This window comes from Arachis stenosperma, chromosome 10 (assembly GCF_014773155.1).
Source record: "Arachis stenosperma cultivar V10309 chromosome 10, arast.V10309.gnm1.PFL2, whole genome shotgun sequence".
NCBI lineage: Eukaryota > Viridiplantae > Streptophyta > Magnoliopsida > Fabales > Fabaceae > Arachis > Arachis stenosperma.
Genome location: NC_080386.1, coordinates 2,778,676 through 2,796,119, shown reverse-complemented (window position 1 = coordinate 2,796,119; position 17,444 = coordinate 2,778,676). Strand labels below are relative to the sequence as shown.

The following is a 17,444-nucleotide window of genomic DNA, read 5'->3' as shown; positions in this document are numbered from 1 at the left end:
AGAAGAAGAAAAAGACATAATATAAAAGAAAAGAAGTAGAAGAATAATATAGCAATGACGATAATAAATTATATTTTTTATTTATTACATAATTTTATCTTATTTAAGTATTATTATTAATTTATAAATATTTTATAAAATAAGATTTATTTATTCACTTTACGAATCTAAATTTGAATTTTTTTAATTAAATAAATTGATCTTATCTAAATTACTACAAATTATATCTTTCAAACCAGATAAATGTTTACTTCAAAATTGATCTAAAGGCACTGCAAACAATCATGCATAATGCGGACGACAAAAATGATCTTTTACCAAATATAAAAAACATTTGTCAAATTCATGAATATATGTCTCAAATTACTGGGTCTGCTACTGCAGGTTAAAATTTTTAACTATTCTTTTTCATTTGAGTCTTTGAGGAATAATCAATAATGTACCTAGACGACTAGACATAGATTTTATGAGGTTTAATCAATTTTACATCCTTGTAAATTGTAATTACGATATCGAATAGGTCAACAGAAGTAAATCAAATTTAAGCACTTAACTATCATTTTGGTCAAAACAAACAACTATAGTTATCCTTGTAACATCGTTAATCACTTTGTATATAGCAACCAGCTTAGAGCTTTGTACAATTATTAGTAGTATATATATATATGAACGTACCTAGCTGATATTGGTCAGCAGTAGACATGGAGTGACAAATAACATCTCCGCACTGAAATTAAAGCATATATGCAGACAACATTCTTCAAGCATCAAAAACATGATGACATTGCAAAGCAATCACTCAAGACTAGAGTCTTCGAACATTTCCACTAAAGCAAAAGGGCTGCTACCCAGGCAATTAAAATTTTAAAATGGCCCTCAAATCATATCAGAAATATCTCCATTACAAAGGCAACAAAAGCCTAGTCAATTGTAATATAAAATTCTTTATCCTTAGGTGAGGCAGAACTTCTGGATGTGGAGAGCAGTGCGTTGAGCTAGAACAGCATCGACGAAAGCAGGAAAGCGATGATCCCCTCCATGCTTATCATTGTCAAAGTCCAAGACCGGGAGTTCCTTCCAGAGGCAGCGCCACCTGCGAGACAGGACGCTGGTGAGTATAGAGTGGTTTAATCTAGCAACAAGGTTAAATAGCAGCTCACATGTATTGTGAACATAACCATAAAACAAGCAAACGTTTGGCAGGTTTCCCAAAGAGTAGAGATGCCATCATACTGCATCATAAATCGATATATTCAAGAGCTTATGCAAATCATAGCATTAAACGGCATATATAAATTTCCAAGGTTGAGGGACCTAAAAAAAATTATGCATGAAACAAAGAATTGAAAATACTTGTCATTGTCAATATCAAAGTTAGCAAATCCAAACCACCGATAATGTTCAAGTGCATATTTCATTATTTCTCAAGGAACAGGGGACCAGACAAATTTATTCATAAGCATGATATTCGGTAAGAAGTATTCACAAGCATCGACAAATATTTCAAGAATTTAGGTGGAACACTGGCCCTAAAATTGACTCAATGTTGTGCAATTTTAATAATATAAAACTCTAAGACTCCAAGATGATATCTTGTCAACAGTTTTGATCAATGAACAGATGATAACAATAGAGATAGTGAGTTCATACCATGTTAAATGGCATTTTGATCAATGAAAATTTAGCTGACATATTCTAGAACCCCTCGGTATAGCAGATAAATCCTTGAAAATATTGTACTTTGTCTCTCGGTCGAAACCAGATTTAAGATGAATTGTCACTGTCTTCAAAACAAGTCCTCCTTGTAAAAGATATGCAATAAATTCATATTCATCTGCAGCGCTTTGATATTCTCTAAACTCAAAACTCTTGAGATGTGATGTCACACAACTGGGAACCATGGTTGGTGGTGTTGGTCCATTATAGTCCATGGTGTGGACATAGACTTCCTGATAACAAAAAACAACACTTCTCATTAGACTCAGGCAAACAACAAAAAGTAAATAGAGACACTAGATTTAACTTGAAATGCATTCATACCTCACAAATACGAATTACGAGAGCTTCAAGTACATGACAGCTGTGAAGGAAGTTTAGCAGGAAGTTTGTGTTGAAAAATGGAATATCAAGCTCTAGATTGAGCAAACGGTTAAATTCTGGAAACTTGAAAGCTGGAGCACTAAATAAGCACTGTGTAGAAGATAACTAGATATTGAATATAATTCCTAATTCAAAATTATAGTTATAAATTCAAATTATCGAGTTATATCAAACATTAAGCTTGAGGAATCATGGGATTATAATAAGCATGTTACCCGTGTTGTGTAAGGTTTCAATGCCAACAACTTTGTTTCACGAAGTGCCTGGAGAAGCATGGGCACCCAACAGACATGTTCAACAAGTTTGTGTTCTTCACGAATATCAACATGTGCCTCCACCATGTTGGGAAAATGGCCAACCGAAATCTGTAGCTCAGAAAACACCGGCGTCACTATTTTCACATGGAGGTATTCAAGAGATGGTGTGTCTATCACACGATGGTTAATCTCATCACACACGATAGAGTAATCTTCAAAGGTTAAACTCTTCAATGTCTGGGGCATCTGAATTGTAGGTATATAAACAAAACCTTTTGGGGTCATGTCCTGTAGAATGAGCTTAAGATTTTCAAGAACAGGACAGCCAGATAAAAACTTGTTGTCCACACGGGCAATATTCAACTCTAGGTTCTTGAGGGATGGCAGATATACATCTGGAAACTCCGGACCATAATACAATGAAATATCACCTTTCAAAACAAGGGACTTAAGTGATGTACAAGTGAATATGGCTTTAGGCAACTTGATTCCAAACATTACATTTACTTTAAGGCTTAGATATAGTTCCTGAAGATGGGGGCCAATGACGGCATTAAGCCATGTTGAGATGGAATCCTCTTCAAATTTTTCGCAAGTGAGGCGGAACTTTTCGATGGGATACGAATCTGCATTGCGCTGACCTAGAATAGCATTGACAAAAAAATCAAATCTGGCTTCCCCAGAGGACCAAAAGGGTCTATCATCTATGTCAAGGTCTTGGAGATCCTTCCAAACATGGCGCCACCTGCGACAGAGGATGCTGGTGGATACAGCTTGTTTTGTTGGGAGGTATGAGAGAATGTTGCAAAGGATAGTGTCCGGTAAGTAACTGATCCTATCCATGTTGATGGATTCGCCTTTTGTCAATTTTGTATCTGGAGAAAGGGTTACAATTAGACTTAGGGATAGGGTTTCAATTTAGGGAAACGAAGGAATCAATTTAACTTTTGGTTGGTTCCGCTTGAGGACTAAGATTCTAACAATGATCAGATAAATAAATAAAAAAAAAGGAAACTGAAAGAAGATATGAATCAAATATGAACAAAAATACAAAATGAATTTCAGAGAAAGAAGAGGTGTACGAGCGGTGCCGTGATTTGCCGGCTGGAGAGCGGTGGGGCCGTGGTTGTGAGTTTTGACGGCAGTGGCGGCAGCTGTATTTAGATTTTAAATAAGAACGATAAAAAAGAGGGTAAGGAAAACTAAAGAGAGGAACATTCTATATATAAAATTGGATTTGGATACTCTAAAATTTGAATTTTACTTTAGAGAAAGAGAGTAAAGTGTGATCTTTCACTATTAATTTTATAAGTAGAACCAAGAATAAATACGAAAAAAAACTATTCAAAGATAGAAAATCACACTTTACTCTCTAAAGTGAAATTCAAATTTTAGAGTATCCAAATCTTATAAAATTGGGTGAGAACAAGTGAACATTTTTTTTAAAAAAATAAAAAATAAAAATATCACGGAAAATCAATATACATATTTTTACAAAAATTAGTTATCATTATTTTCAATCTTCTTCCTTCTCTACTAAAAATTATTTTATAATTAATTAATTATGCACATTTATGAAAACGTTAATAATCTTAGTTTTAATTTTTAAGAAAAATCAATTTTTTAAAAAAATTTGAAAGTATGGTCGAGTAATGTTCTAATCCTATCATTTATCAATTAACGTTTTGTTGTTGTCGTTTTTGTTTAGTTTCAGTGATTAAGAGTTTTAAAATCTATCCTCTATTATTCTATTATATTAAATTAAAATAATTTTTTTGTATTTGATAATAAAGCTGGTATAGTATATTTTTTAATATATTTTTAATTTATTAGATATTAAAATAATATACACATATAAAATAAATTATTGATATAATACTAAATAATTAATAATATAAATTATTATCAATTTCATACATTCAACATTTTAAAAATCTATGATCGTTAAAAAATTTGTTTTAATAATTTATATATTACCAACACTAATTTATGATTAATTTTTTTACATAAAAATGAATTGAATGATATCTCTTAATATTATAATTTTTTGTGTTTTTTAAAACAGTGAGAGATACATAAATTTATTTTAAATATAAATCAGATGATCTAAATACAAAAATCAGAATGTTTGGACAGTTCAATTTCTCTACCTTTCACATTTCAAATAAACACGCAACAGTCCACAATTAAAAAAAAAAACATTAATAATCCAATATTTCAAAAAAAAATCTTTACAGCATAGTCTTTTTTTTTTCTTTTGTTGGGAATTCTTTCTTATCTTTTGAATTAAACTTTGAACTGAGGAAATTGATTTTTTTTAATAGTTGTTTCTCTCAAATACTATTATGTATGAATCACTAATTTTTTTTTATCAATTTTATTGTCTTTTATTACACTTTGTTCTGTATTTTTTAGTGAACAAAAATGACTTTGAGCCTTATCTTTAGAGAATATTTTTGAATAAAGTTAATATTTAAGTATGTATTTGTTATTTTTATTATAATTAGGATTTCAATCTCTCATATTCAAGCCGATTTAATTTAAATAAAAAATCGAATAAAATTATATAATTTAAATTTAATTAAATTTTATTTTTAATAAATATGTGAATTAAATTAACCTTTGAATCTACTTTTTAAAATTTATTCAAATTATATAACGTAATGTCACATTATTATTTTATTAATATATTTAAATTTTTAATTATAATATATTCAATTTATTATAGGAAAATTCCGTAATTCAAATCCCAAACACGGCTACCGTACCATCGGTTTGGGACTCCGGATAAGGGCATTTAGGGTAGCAAAAAGAGTTTAATTTAATTTGTAGAGACTTTGGTCTTTTAATTAAAAAAATAAATAAATTATTGATTAATTAAAAATATAAAAATATATTTTAAATTTTTAAAATATAAAATATTTAATTTAAATATTTTTGGTGAATTTATTTATTTTTGTATATTTTGGATTAAAATATTTAAATAATTTATATTTTAAAAGATAAAGAATATTTTTATATTTTTTATTAACTAAAAAGATAAAATAATCAATGCACATATGAATTTTATAAATACTAATAAAAGTATTTATAAAAAAAAACTAATTTGTACCCAAAAAATTATTGATTTTTGATAATTTTTTAAAAAATATTCAAATTATCTGTACTTTTATTTTTAACTTCAACTTTATTCATATCTTATCTTTTTTAAATTCTAAATTTTTATAATTTTTTATTGTCATCATTTTAATTATTTTTTCTCTTTTCTACTACTCACCTGCCATAATGACATCAACATCAACTACTTCAATAATCTATTAATATATAATAGTTAACTAGCCAAATAGTAAATCTACACACTATTTAACACTGTTAAATGGTTTCTGAGAGAGTGACAGGTGTCTCCCAAACTTTTCCTTTCTTTTGTGTTTTGCTCCTTAACCTTTTCTTTCTTTCGTGTTTCGATCTTCACCAAAAAGCCAAAACCTTTTTACCTGGTGGAAGGTTATCAGAGAAGATTTTTGTCCAATGGGTTGAAGAAAGTTAATCCGGCAGCAATCCCAAAACCACCATTTAGGGAAAAAAAACGAAAATGATAGATTCTGATTGGATGATTAGAGTAAACAATGGATTGAGAACTCATTGTCCCTCAGGTAATGAAGTAGAACTCTCTTCTGCAGCAATTTGAGCGCGATCTTTTCCTTTCAAATCAGGATTTGAATACCAAATTTTGAGAGCAATTTTTTCATTTGAAATCAGAGTTCAAAATGACATCCTCAAGCGCCTCTACCACACCGACGATGCTCCTCAAGGTCTTTTCACTCACAATTTTTGTTTCAGTTTAGCTTTTAAGGGATTTATTATTAGCATTATTAATATTCTTTTTGTGGGTTCAGATATGATGGAGATGAGGGCAGAAATCGTGGTGATGCTGAAGTCGCTGTCGCTGCACCCCTGGCGACATTCCTTCATACCCCGTTGGATGTGCAGGAGTTGAAGGCTAACAAGGAAGAATTGTGAGTAGAAAAGTTAAAGGACAAAGGAAGACTGGAAATGGAAGACTGGAAAAGGCGTTAGTTGAAGAAGAGGGCAAAGGGAAAGGTCTGCGAGTTTGACGGTGTTGTAGTTGGTTGGTATGCATGTTGAGGTTGGTGAACGAATCTTTCTGTGGGAAAGGAGGCTGAGACCCTGCAGCAGCAGCGGCGGGTTTTGCCTTAGGAGTCGTGTTTAACCGAAGCACGACGCTGTGTTTGCTTTTGATTTTACCTGCTTAGTGTTTCGGTGGAATAACTGCTGCGTTTTCAAACTTTGGTTAGGGTTGTGGATCTCCTGGTAATGTGAAGGCCGATGAGGTTTTCGAAGGCATCGTTGCTATTGTTGCTTGAGCTTTGAGAAGTTCTTCATCGCTTAAGGTCTCTAAAGATGGTTAGTTTTGGGTAACTTAATCACTTTATAGAGTTTCAATTTTTCTTTTTTATTTGTGAATAATGTCTGATTTCAACAGATATGATGAGGAGGCAATATTCTTTGATGAATCTATTTTAGAAATGTAAAACGAAAGCAATTGGAGTCGAAGGCATTGGATGTAAGTCTTTCTGCTACCTTCTAATTGTTTTATTGATTTATTTTTATTCATTTAGATTAAATTTGAATACTAGCAACAAGTATGGTTTGAATAATTCTGTAGTTTACTATTGGTTAATTAAAATTAATTAATTAAGTATACTATATATACTGACCCCTAATGTTCCATTGGGGAATTGTTCATAGAAGACAGCAGAGCCTGGTAGGAAGTTTTGATCCTTGAAGGCTTGTCTGAATTCATGAATAGCTTTATCTTCTGCATCACCGAATGTTTCTACGGATTTCATGTATGCCACACAATTTTCTGAAACCTTCCTTAAATATTCAGGACCATCCAATGTTTTAAGCTTTGACCCTCTAATCAGTTTCTCAAATGGACCTAATTGATCATAATACACCAGTCCGATCAATTAATTCACTTCATTATTCAATTGGTCTAAGAACAAATTAAAATTATATAATGGAAAACAAGGCGGAAGAACAGCATGCATCTAATGAAAACAAGGCAGTATTGGAGACCATGATTTAGGAGATTCCTGTTACCCTGCTTTAAAAGATAGTTTGACTACAAGGCTTTTTCAGATTCTGAATATGGCCAACCCCTGCATTGAGTTCTAACTTCAGTTGAAGAAAGATTCCATCCAACTGTAAAAATTAATGCCAGCTTCTTTTCTGAATTATGCTTGTACTTGGCTACTTGTATCATAATATGCTGTAACAGATGTTGTATCAAGAGCATCAAGCTTCTTATGTTCCCTAATTTCCATCATTTTTTTTCTTTTGGTGTCTCATTCAATATATACAGAAAGAAAACCATCATAATAACCTGAACTCTGCATTATATTCACACAGATCCTTAACCATCTGTGCTATATTTGTTCACATATCATAGTAACAAAACAAAAAAATTCTACATTTTCACCATTCATTTTATTAATACACTAGAAGCTGGTGAGTGATAGATTGAATGTGCTCCTAAGGTAATTTTTCTGCTACATCTTCGGCAACCGAATTTCCATTTTTCGTGTGATAATCCATTATAATTAATTTCCCCTGCTTTAGTTTATAAATTGTTCTAAAATCTTAAGCTAAGCAAATGAATTCAATCATATAAAAGTAACAATGCAGCAATATTCTTTAATCTAAAAAAGTGTTATTATGCTTGCTCTTTTGTTATTACTTCTATAATTTAGCATTCTATTTAAACACATGATTAGTTTAATTACTTGCTCTTCTTTCAGTTTATACTCACCAAATAAGGAATGCAAGGAAAATTTTATAAATGAAGTTCATCAGAATTTGAAGGTTAGTTTATTTGCTTTTGTATTAAGTATTTTTAAGGGAATAGGTTATATTGGTTAGTGGTTACTTTAGGTAGAGAGGGCTGATGTGTTAGTGTAATTTAAACTTATTATTCTTATTATAGTAGATATTATAATTATGCATTTGGCCTTTCTTTTATTAATTAATATGTTTTTTTACTAATCTATTCGGATTTAATTTTTTTGTTCTGTTGATAAGGTTCTTGCTAATTTGCTTTTTTTTTTCTATTGATATTTGATATAGTGAAGTTTTGCCTAAGGAGTTTATTGCAAAGCATGTTAATGATAAGAAATGATATTTTGGCTCTCCAAAAATGATCTCTGTTTGATAGAAAGTACCAAATATAGTGTTATTTGTTTTAGAATTTATTTGTGGAGTTTAATTCCTTTGCTTTTGCAGTGCAAAGATTATTATTATTATTATTATCATTATTATTCATTTTTAAACCTGTCTTTAGGATTTGACTTAGAAAGAAGGGAAAAAAAAGATAGAACAATACTATGAAGAAGAACTAATAGGATTACCATGTCGGTTTCCCTGTGATGAAAAGCTCCTATCTGCTTAAGTGTTTTCTCCTAACTAATGAAAAAGGATAATCTAACATTGGTACATGGCTTATCCCTTTAGATTTTAATAATATATTTTTGTATTTATATGAGGATGTCTCATCTCTTTTGTTTCTCTTTCTGATAAAATTTTTTTCTATAACAGAAAATAATAATTATTTATTGTTTTGTATGTGTGCTATGCAGATAATATACATGTATGAGGTTTCATGATTTCTCAACCAATCCTAATTTGATTTTATTTGATTTGCTGTGCCTCAACTTTGTTATGAACATACCTATTAAGAGAGTCTCATTGCTATTATCATTATCTCCCCTTTGGCAAAGGATGATGCGGAGTTGGGGTGAGGTTCAAACAGCAACCGTGCCAACTTTCTATTTGTGTGTGTGTTTATTCTTTATCTTTTCTATCACTATTATTAGTATTTTTTATTTGTGTTCATTTGAAGGGTAAATTGAGTGTTATGTTATTTTATTTGAAAATGATTGACAAAAATTAAAACCTTAGAAATTATGTTAATGGATGGTGGTTGATATTGACAGAATTTTTTTGCATATTTGAATTATGGATCAGATACATCACCGTGTGTTTAAATTGTTAACTGCCCTAATAGTTTCTCATAACTCTTTAAGTTTGCAGCACCTTTAAATTAGTTTTGGACTTTTGCAGGATAAAGTTACTAGACTTTTTTTGTTTATAAATTTAGATATCTGAAAAACAACACCTTCTCATGTATTTTTATTTTTATTTTTATTTTATCATAGCATAAATTTCACTCTAAACAAGTAGGGTGTTTTTTTCCTCCAGAGTTTTTGAAGGCGAAGTGCTTGATGAATGGCGAAGTTTCATTGATTCTTGAGCACGAGTATGAGCAGCTTCAACAAACTTATGATGATCCCATGAATCAAGTTTCTCAGTGAGTGAAAACCTTTATCTTGCTAATGTGTGGGTTCAGTTGAGTATAATGTTTGGGAGACAGATCTCAAGCATTTGAAAATTGAAACTCAAAATGCATTTGGGTCATATGGTATATTTATGGATTTTCTTTTTCTTTTTATAGTTCAGGTATAGATATTCTTACTATGTGTTGCTATGTTTTTCAATTTTCATCTAATCAACTCTTCTATTAAACGAGATTGAAGGTATTTTGTAACATGTGTGCCTTTTAATTTGTTATTTTTTGAGATCTTTGTATCTATACATTTGTATGATTTAGTTTTAACTTATACATGCTAGGGTTGTGTGGGAACTTAATGATGATCTAGAAAAGACTTCAATTTTGTTTGAGCAAGCAATTCAGGCTACCTTCGGGATAGGTATAAATTTTGATTAATAGTAAATTAGGATATAAAATAACTCAAGTAGGTTTCATGCATTATTATTATTATTATTATTACTATCATGTCATCATTGTTTGAATGTATAATGAAAATGGACATAAAGTTTGCTGGCAAGGGATGGGTGAGTAGTGATTAGATAATTTAGAGGCTGCAACTCCATGATAGTTTGTGGTTAGGGTCTTAATGTCATGGCAGGTGGCTATTTGTTGTATGAATAGTTTGTTTAGATATCCGATGTAACAGTCTTTTGTTGGTTATTTTAGTTTATGTTATTTTTCTATATCAGTTCATCTTTGGGGATATACATTGTGAAACTGATCTTGCTCATGGTCTTTTGGCTTTGATGAGTTGAACTTATTAGAAAACATGAAAAATAATTGATAGCATATTTTGTGTTCAGTTTTCATAATATAATATTTAATTGCTTGCTATATGTTTGTGTTTGGGTTAATGTCATGGGTGCTATGTTGAACACATTAACAAAATAATAATTGTAAAGTATATTTGAGTCTTTTGATATATGTAATAAGTTGGTGCCCCTTTTGGTTTAACCCTCCTGATCTTAAACATTGACATTGATGTTGTGATTGACCTACAATTATAAAATTTGTTCTAAACATTTGTTGTTGAATAGCTTCCATATTGTCTTCTATTACTATATTGCTGATTTTTTTACTTTTTGTCTTATGTCATTTTTTAAACATGGAGGATCTGAGATTTTGATTGACTTGCAACTAAATTTAGGTCTCTAATATTTGTAGGAAAAACAGAATCCAAATATAGAAAAGGATTGACAATGTGTAAAGAAAAACAGATGTCGAAATTTGCTTCTTTGTTTGCTTATAAGACTCTGATTGAAACTATGTAGCATAATTGTCCAAATTAACTGGCAGTTTTCTTCTATGCCTCAACATCAATGAATTTGTATTTTTTATGCTAGAGTAATATTTGTGATAGAGTTTTATATCTTCTATTGAATATGCAGGGCTAAAGAAGCAAAAAGATTTTGAAACAAAGAATGAAAATTGATGAGCAGAAGCTTTGGTACCCTCACCACACTGTTTTTTCTTTTGTTAAAAAGCTATCTTAATTTCTTATATACATTTTTTGTTAGGCTTTGGCTGTAAAATTATGGCACACAAGTTTGATTTGTGGGTTAGTAGTATAAAATCTCATCAATAATTCTTTTTTGCTTTTGGTGCACCCTTTTTTTTAACCTGCGATTATTTCTTAATGTTTTGTAGGTATTACTAAAAAGTATCATAGCTCAAAAGTTGAGAAGCAGTAGGGATCAAACAAGCTCATATTCAATTACTATTGTCAGGAGTTAGGAAAAATCATTGTTTTTAACTTGTGTTGCTCATGTGATGGCACAGATAGTCTTCCTATAATGTTTCCCATCAAGAACATTTTGATGGACTAGCAGAGAGGATGAGAATTTTTTTGAAGATTCTAAAGATGCTACCAGTTTATAAAAGCTACAGAAGAAAAAAGTAGCACAATTATTGATTCAAAGAACTAAAAGAAAATATTTGTTTCACTAGATATGAGGCATTGACAACTGAAGTAGTCGATGATTTATATGATTTATGCTTTAAGGCACTACACTTTATTCTTTTTTTGTTTTCTTTGTGTGTGTAAGGATATTAGCATTTGCTTGAATGTTGATTTGTGTTATTTAATAGATTAGGCAATTATATATGCTTAAGTAGAACAAATGTTGATTATGTTGTATCAGTTAGTTGATTATGTTGTATCAGTTACTGTATTAAGTAATTATACATCTCAACTGTTGCTTTTATTTTTAAGGTACAGAAATTCACTTTGATATTGGTCTATGTTGTCTTGAATTTTGTTAAAGCTTTCAATTTTATTCGATGCCTAAAATAATTTGTTCTTCCATATAAATTTTATCGGAGTTCTTATAATGCCAGGTGCATGTAATATATATAAGTAGAAATTAATGTAATTTTTTAATATCTATGTGAAATATCCTATTTATTTTTATCTCTAAGTGAAAATAATTGTCTTACTGCATATTCAATTTCAAATGCAAAAGTATAACATTACATCTTTATACAAAATCGAATGTTTAATATTTAAAAAAATATTAATTAATCTCGATGATTTAACTACAATATTTTTTTTCATATTTATAGACCAATAAATCATAACAATGAATATCAAATATATATGAATAATAGTTAGTGTACTAAAATGAAATTCTAAATATTTAAACGGTAAAAATTCTCGCATTAAATACATAAATAATCAATTCTAATAAGGTGGTATAATAAATCGATGTGCCTTAAATGATACCATATTAATCAATTATAAATTATACCACATTAATCAATTTAAGAGTATAATGTAGTTTATCCGATTTATAACTAAAATCGACAACTCATTAATATACATTTCACTTGGTTTAATAAAAGTACAAACTTTATCAATAAGCTATTAACTTCTTTCCAAATTTAACGAGGTACTTCAATAATTTATATAACTTTTTAAGTATTAATACTTTTTGCAAAATATCTTACATAGATAATTATAGAGATAACAAATAAATAATTATAAAAAATAACAAAAGTCCATCACAGAATTATTTAAATATTTTAAGCAAAATGGTTACAATACAAACACTACTACTATTACCCGCGCGTATGCGCGGGGGCTTCTGCTAGTTTAAGTTATGTTCAAGTAGAGAGGAAAAAAAAATATAACTTGGATTCGGACTCTAATAAGATAGAGTTTACAACGGTTAAATATGGCGAACTCTAAAATAAATCCACAAAAAATATAACAGAACAAACTTAAAAATAAGGAGCAAAGATCATAAACCGAAATTAAAACAAAATCATAAACCAAAAACGTAAAATAAATATTCTACATAAAAGATCTCTTTCTGGAATTGAAATTTGTTGATCAGAGATGGAGATATAAAGACATAACAGATCAACAAAGAGGAGACAAGAGGAGGCTTTACCATGGGCAAGCTAGCTAGCAGAAAGTGAGTGAAACTACTTTGGTCTACTCTGGGTGCACAATTATTATTATAATATCCTTTTTTTTACCTAGTATCAGTCATCTTAAAGGCCAGCAAATAAGACAGAAAGCGAGTTGTAAGCAGTAGTCTTTCAATGTTCAGTTCAATTATTCTCGCTAGCAATCTCTTAGACCATCTCCAATAGGGAACTCATCCCAGTTTCTGTTTATGGCTCACTTGTCATAAAAAGTAACTCTACATCAGCTTTTGCGTCATAAATAGTAAATAGGAACTCAAAGTATTTCCCTCTTCTCCATTAGAAGGAACTAACTTTAGTCCCTATTGTGGTCCCACTTAATTAATTAATTAAAATAATTAAAATTAATGTAGTTATTATTTTGTTTACAATAATATTATTAAAATTTATAAATTAAAAAATAATTTACTATTAAAAATATTAAAATTCAAAAAAAAATATTTGTAATGTAGTTAACATTTTAAATTTTATAAATAAAAATAAATAATCCAATAAAAAATTATTTTGTAATGTGTAAAAATTAAATTTATTTTTTTATGTAAATAAATTTAATTAATTATAATTTAATATAAATAATATTTAATATTAATTTTTTATAATTATTTATATTAATTATAATTTAAATAACTAATATAAATAATTAATATATTTAATTAATATAAATGATTAATTAAATAAAAATATAATTATTTATGTTAATTATAATTTAAATAATTAATATAATTTATTAATTAAATAAAAATATAATTAATTAAATAATTAAATAATAATTAATTAATTACTAATTATAACAATTTGTTATAATTAGTAATTAATTAATTATTATTTAATTATTTAATTAATTATAATTTAATATAATTATTTTTTTAAAGATAACTTGTCACATGGTAAGTTATCATTTGCAAATCACAAGTCCTTTTGAAGAAGAACTCTTCTTCCTTAATCCATGAGCAGGGACGCTATTCTCTTTCTCTCCAACACTTGGGACTCTATTGTGTCAAAAAAAAAGGAAATGGAACCTTGAAAAATTGATGCGTTGAAGATGCTCTTAGACTTATCCTTTCAAAAAGGAATCATCAAGCCGACAAACCAACAATATCTTATTTTACAGTAATTTTGGACAAGCCCATCAATAACGACAACGAGCTCCAGCGACGACAATGACATCTCCTTTATCTGTAGTCATTTTCATCTAACATGATTCATTTTAAATATATGTTCTGTATTATTAAAATATATTTTAATATGTATTTTATATAAATAAGTAATAGCTGATTTTAATGTACAATAGTATAATTAAATTTTTAATATACATGCTATAAATAAATTTTTACAAGTTTTAAAACGATCAAGAGATTAATCCCAAATTAATTTTCAAAAATTTTAAAAATATTAAAAATAAATGTCTAGTCTTAATTTTGTTGTCAATAAATTTGAGTGTTTTTTTTTTAATTTTATTTTTGACAATTAGGTGAAGAAATAGAATAGTATGTAATAATTTATTAATCAATGATAGATTCTTAAATAAAATTTAAGGCAATTTACCTAACTATAATGATCGGGAGAAATTTTTACTCAAATGCAACAATTGCAATTCCTTAATTTTCGTGTCCTGATTCTTTTTTATGTATACCGTGGTAAGTTACCACATTTTAAATTTTACACATAAACTGTCGCTAAGTAAGCACGGTTTATGAAGAGAGAACTTTGATCATAAAACGTAGTAAGTCATAGTGGTTTAAGAAGCAGACGTTTTTTAACATAAAACCTTGTTACTTGTCACGGTTTATGAAGGAATATTTAAATGCAAAAATCTTTGTTACTTGTCACGGTTAATGAAGAGAAAAAATTTATATATATGAGTGAGAATCAAGCTGTTGAAGAGGAGCATTTTCACAATGGCAAGTGAGGAAGAGAGTTTTTTTGTCTTAGTACATTGCTCTGGAAAAATTCAAAGAAGCAAAAAATACGGTGTGAAGTTCACTAATAGAGAACCGTTGAGTGTATTTATCAGTTCATCAAATACTTTATCAGATGTAAAGAACAACATCTTGCAGAAGTTTGGGGTATTTGGGAGCAAGTGGGTGAAGAAGCTATTCTATAAGATTCCCATCGCAGTTGTGTCGACTGGTGTTAAGTATGATACGTTTGTGATAGCGGCCGAGGAAGATATTGAGGTTCTATTTCATTATGTTAGGAGTTTTCCAGAGGTCAGAATACATGAGCTGTATGCAAAGTTGGAGGTTAGTGTCGATAGTTTTGGGGTATCAGCTCCGATTCATAGCTCGACTGCCTTGGGCGGTGCGTCAAGTTCAATGCCTGCGGCCGCACCAACTGTTCCGCAGGTTGCGGCTGATTTAGATCGTACGAGGCAGTTGCTTTTGTACCGTTCGAGAATCGTGGGGTCCAGCAGTAGACATATGAGGTGGATACTGGTCGTGGCATTATTCACGATGTTCAAGGGTTCGGAGAACCTGATTGAGTTGAGAATGCAATGCGGGACGATGACTCAGACTAGGAGCCTGTAGATATAATTGGGGACAGCGATGATGATAAAGGTGCCAATCCACAACACAGCATAACCCTTTAAGTTCTGGCATACAGCATTACCCTCCGCACTTCTCCACTCTAAACTTGGAGGCTTTGGGGAAACAGGCAAACGGAGGTGCTACTATTGAGGGTTCTTCTACAGAGTTTCAGATTGAACAATCATTTCAGAATAAAGATGAAGCTGTTTTGAGTGTGAAGGACTATAGCATCCGTCGAGGTGTTGAGTACAGAGTCTTAGAGTCGGATCATCTGAAGTATAATGAAAAATGCAAGGAGTTTGGCAAGCGTTGTAGTTGGTTGATTCGCATATCGCTTCGTGCACGAAAGGGCACTTGGGAGGTTAGGAGGTACAACGGTCTGCACACTTGTTTGGCCACCTTCATTTTCAGTGATCATCGGCAGCTTGATTACCACGTTATCTGTGCGAGGATTTATCCGTTGGTTATGGCGGATGCTGCGGTAATGGTAAAGGTATTGCAAGAAGCAACGAAATCCGATTATGGATTCAGGTCTAGTTACAGAAAGGTTTGGATGGAAAAACAGAAGGCAATAGCACAAATATAGTGGTCCGGCCAAGTTAACAACGTTTCTGTTTGTCCCACGACACAAACATCTATACAACCAGGCCAGTGCAGCTGAGCCTAGCTATATCTTCCTAACTCGTCCATTGATGCCAAATATGGCAACCAACGAAGGTGAACCCGGTTCACGTTCTTGTCCGCAAATAGTTGAGACGACAACAACATCATAATATAAGCACACACGTATATACGCACGGTCTCCTCACCCACATCTGCTGGGAGAACCCGAAACCTCTCATGGAACCATGTGAAGTGAACCGTCATCTGCTTGACTTTATTCGGTGGCGGTAACTCGCCAAACAATTTCCGAAACCACTCCCATGCTGGTCTTTCGTTGTCCATCAGATTCTCAAAGTCAGTCAGGCACCCACTAACGGCCTCCTCATCGATGGGCAAACCCAACTGATATGCCACATCTTGCAGAGTGATAATGCACTCCCCCAACGGCATATGAAAGGTGTGGGTCTCAAGGCGCCACCTCTCAACGAATGCGCTAAGTAGAGGCTTATCAACCCAGAACTACTGACTGTTCAGCCTAGCCAAGTGATACAAGCCCGCGGTTTTCATATACGGTATAATCCTTTCGTGTAGAGGTGCATATTCTGTTGTCTCCTAACACAAGTAATAACCCTAGTAGGTTGCAACATGTGAATAAGAAATTATTTCGACACTCAAAAAAACTTAAAAATTTACGATTCATTAACGACAAAACTAATTTGCCACACATCAAAACATAAAATAAAGTGGTTCACATATATCATGTATTCCTCATTATACTTGCAATATTAATAAGAATAAATATAATTTAAAAAAATTAGTATAAACATACAACTTGAGCATATATATTATTTATCCATAACTGAAACACGACATTTTTTATTTCTTATATTGGTTTCCTATTTTCTCTAACAACAACAACAACAATAATAATAGACAAACAAATCAGCATAATAAAAGTGCTAATAGATCCCCTCTTTTATTTACTTTCATTTTACATTCTTAAAGATAACGCTAATAAACATGTAGTCTTTTATTTTTTAAGGTAAAGATATTATAACTAAGGAAGATATATAAAATGCACAAAACTTTTACACATATCAAGCATCCAATGTAAAA

At 30.6% G+C, this 17,444-nt stretch overlaps 1 protein-coding gene and 1 long non-coding RNA gene across 3 annotated transcripts; one reads left to right on the top strand and one right to left on the bottom strand.

Annotated features, from left to right (window-relative positions):
• Positions 1–577: 577 nt before the first annotated feature.
• On the bottom strand, positions 578–3,538 carry LOC130954355 (putative FBD-associated F-box protein At5g56440). 2 transcript variants are annotated; one of them, XM_057881096.1, is made up of 5 exons: positions 3,440–3,538; positions 2,316–3,232; positions 2,041–2,190; positions 1,651–1,949; positions 578–1,093 (listed from the first exon to the last, which is right to left on the bottom strand). In XM_057881096.1, exons 2-4 carry the CDS (start codon positions 3,198–3,200, stop codon positions 1,671–1,673), a joined length of 1,314 nt encoding a protein of 437 aa, XP_057737079.1. In that variant the 5' UTR covers positions 3,201–3,232; positions 3,440–3,538; the 3' UTR covers positions 578–1,093; positions 1,651–1,670. The 2 variants fall into 2 exon arrangements, with proteins under 2 accessions (XP_057737079.1, XP_057737078.1); XM_057881095.1 differs by lacking the exon at positions 3,440–3,538 and having other exon boundaries at positions 2,316–3,404.
• A 2,210-nt stretch (positions 3,539–5,748) lies between these two features.
• On the top strand, positions 5,749–9,923 carry LOC130956164 (uncharacterized). The gene is made up of 7 exons (XR_009077024.1): positions 5,749–6,010; positions 6,117–6,169; positions 6,254–6,504; positions 6,674–6,782; positions 6,862–6,942; positions 8,183–8,246; positions 9,639–9,923. It is a non-coding gene; the product is annotated as an uncharacterized LOC130956164 (long non-coding RNA).
• Positions 9,924–17,444: the final 7,521 nt, after the last annotated feature.

Coding starts and splice junctions, on each gene's coding strand:
- LOC130954355 (XM_057881096.1), bottom strand. CDS start 3,200: ATGGATAGGATCAGTTACTTACCGGACACTATCCTTTGCAACATTCTC. Junction 2,191..2,315: donor TGAAACCTTACACAACACGG/GTAACATGCTTA, acceptor TCTTCTACACAG/TGCTTATTTAGTGCTCCAGC. Junction 1,950..2,040: donor TCGTAATTCGTATTTGTGAG/GTATGAATGCAT, acceptor TTTTGTTATCAG/GAAGTCTATGTCCACACCAT.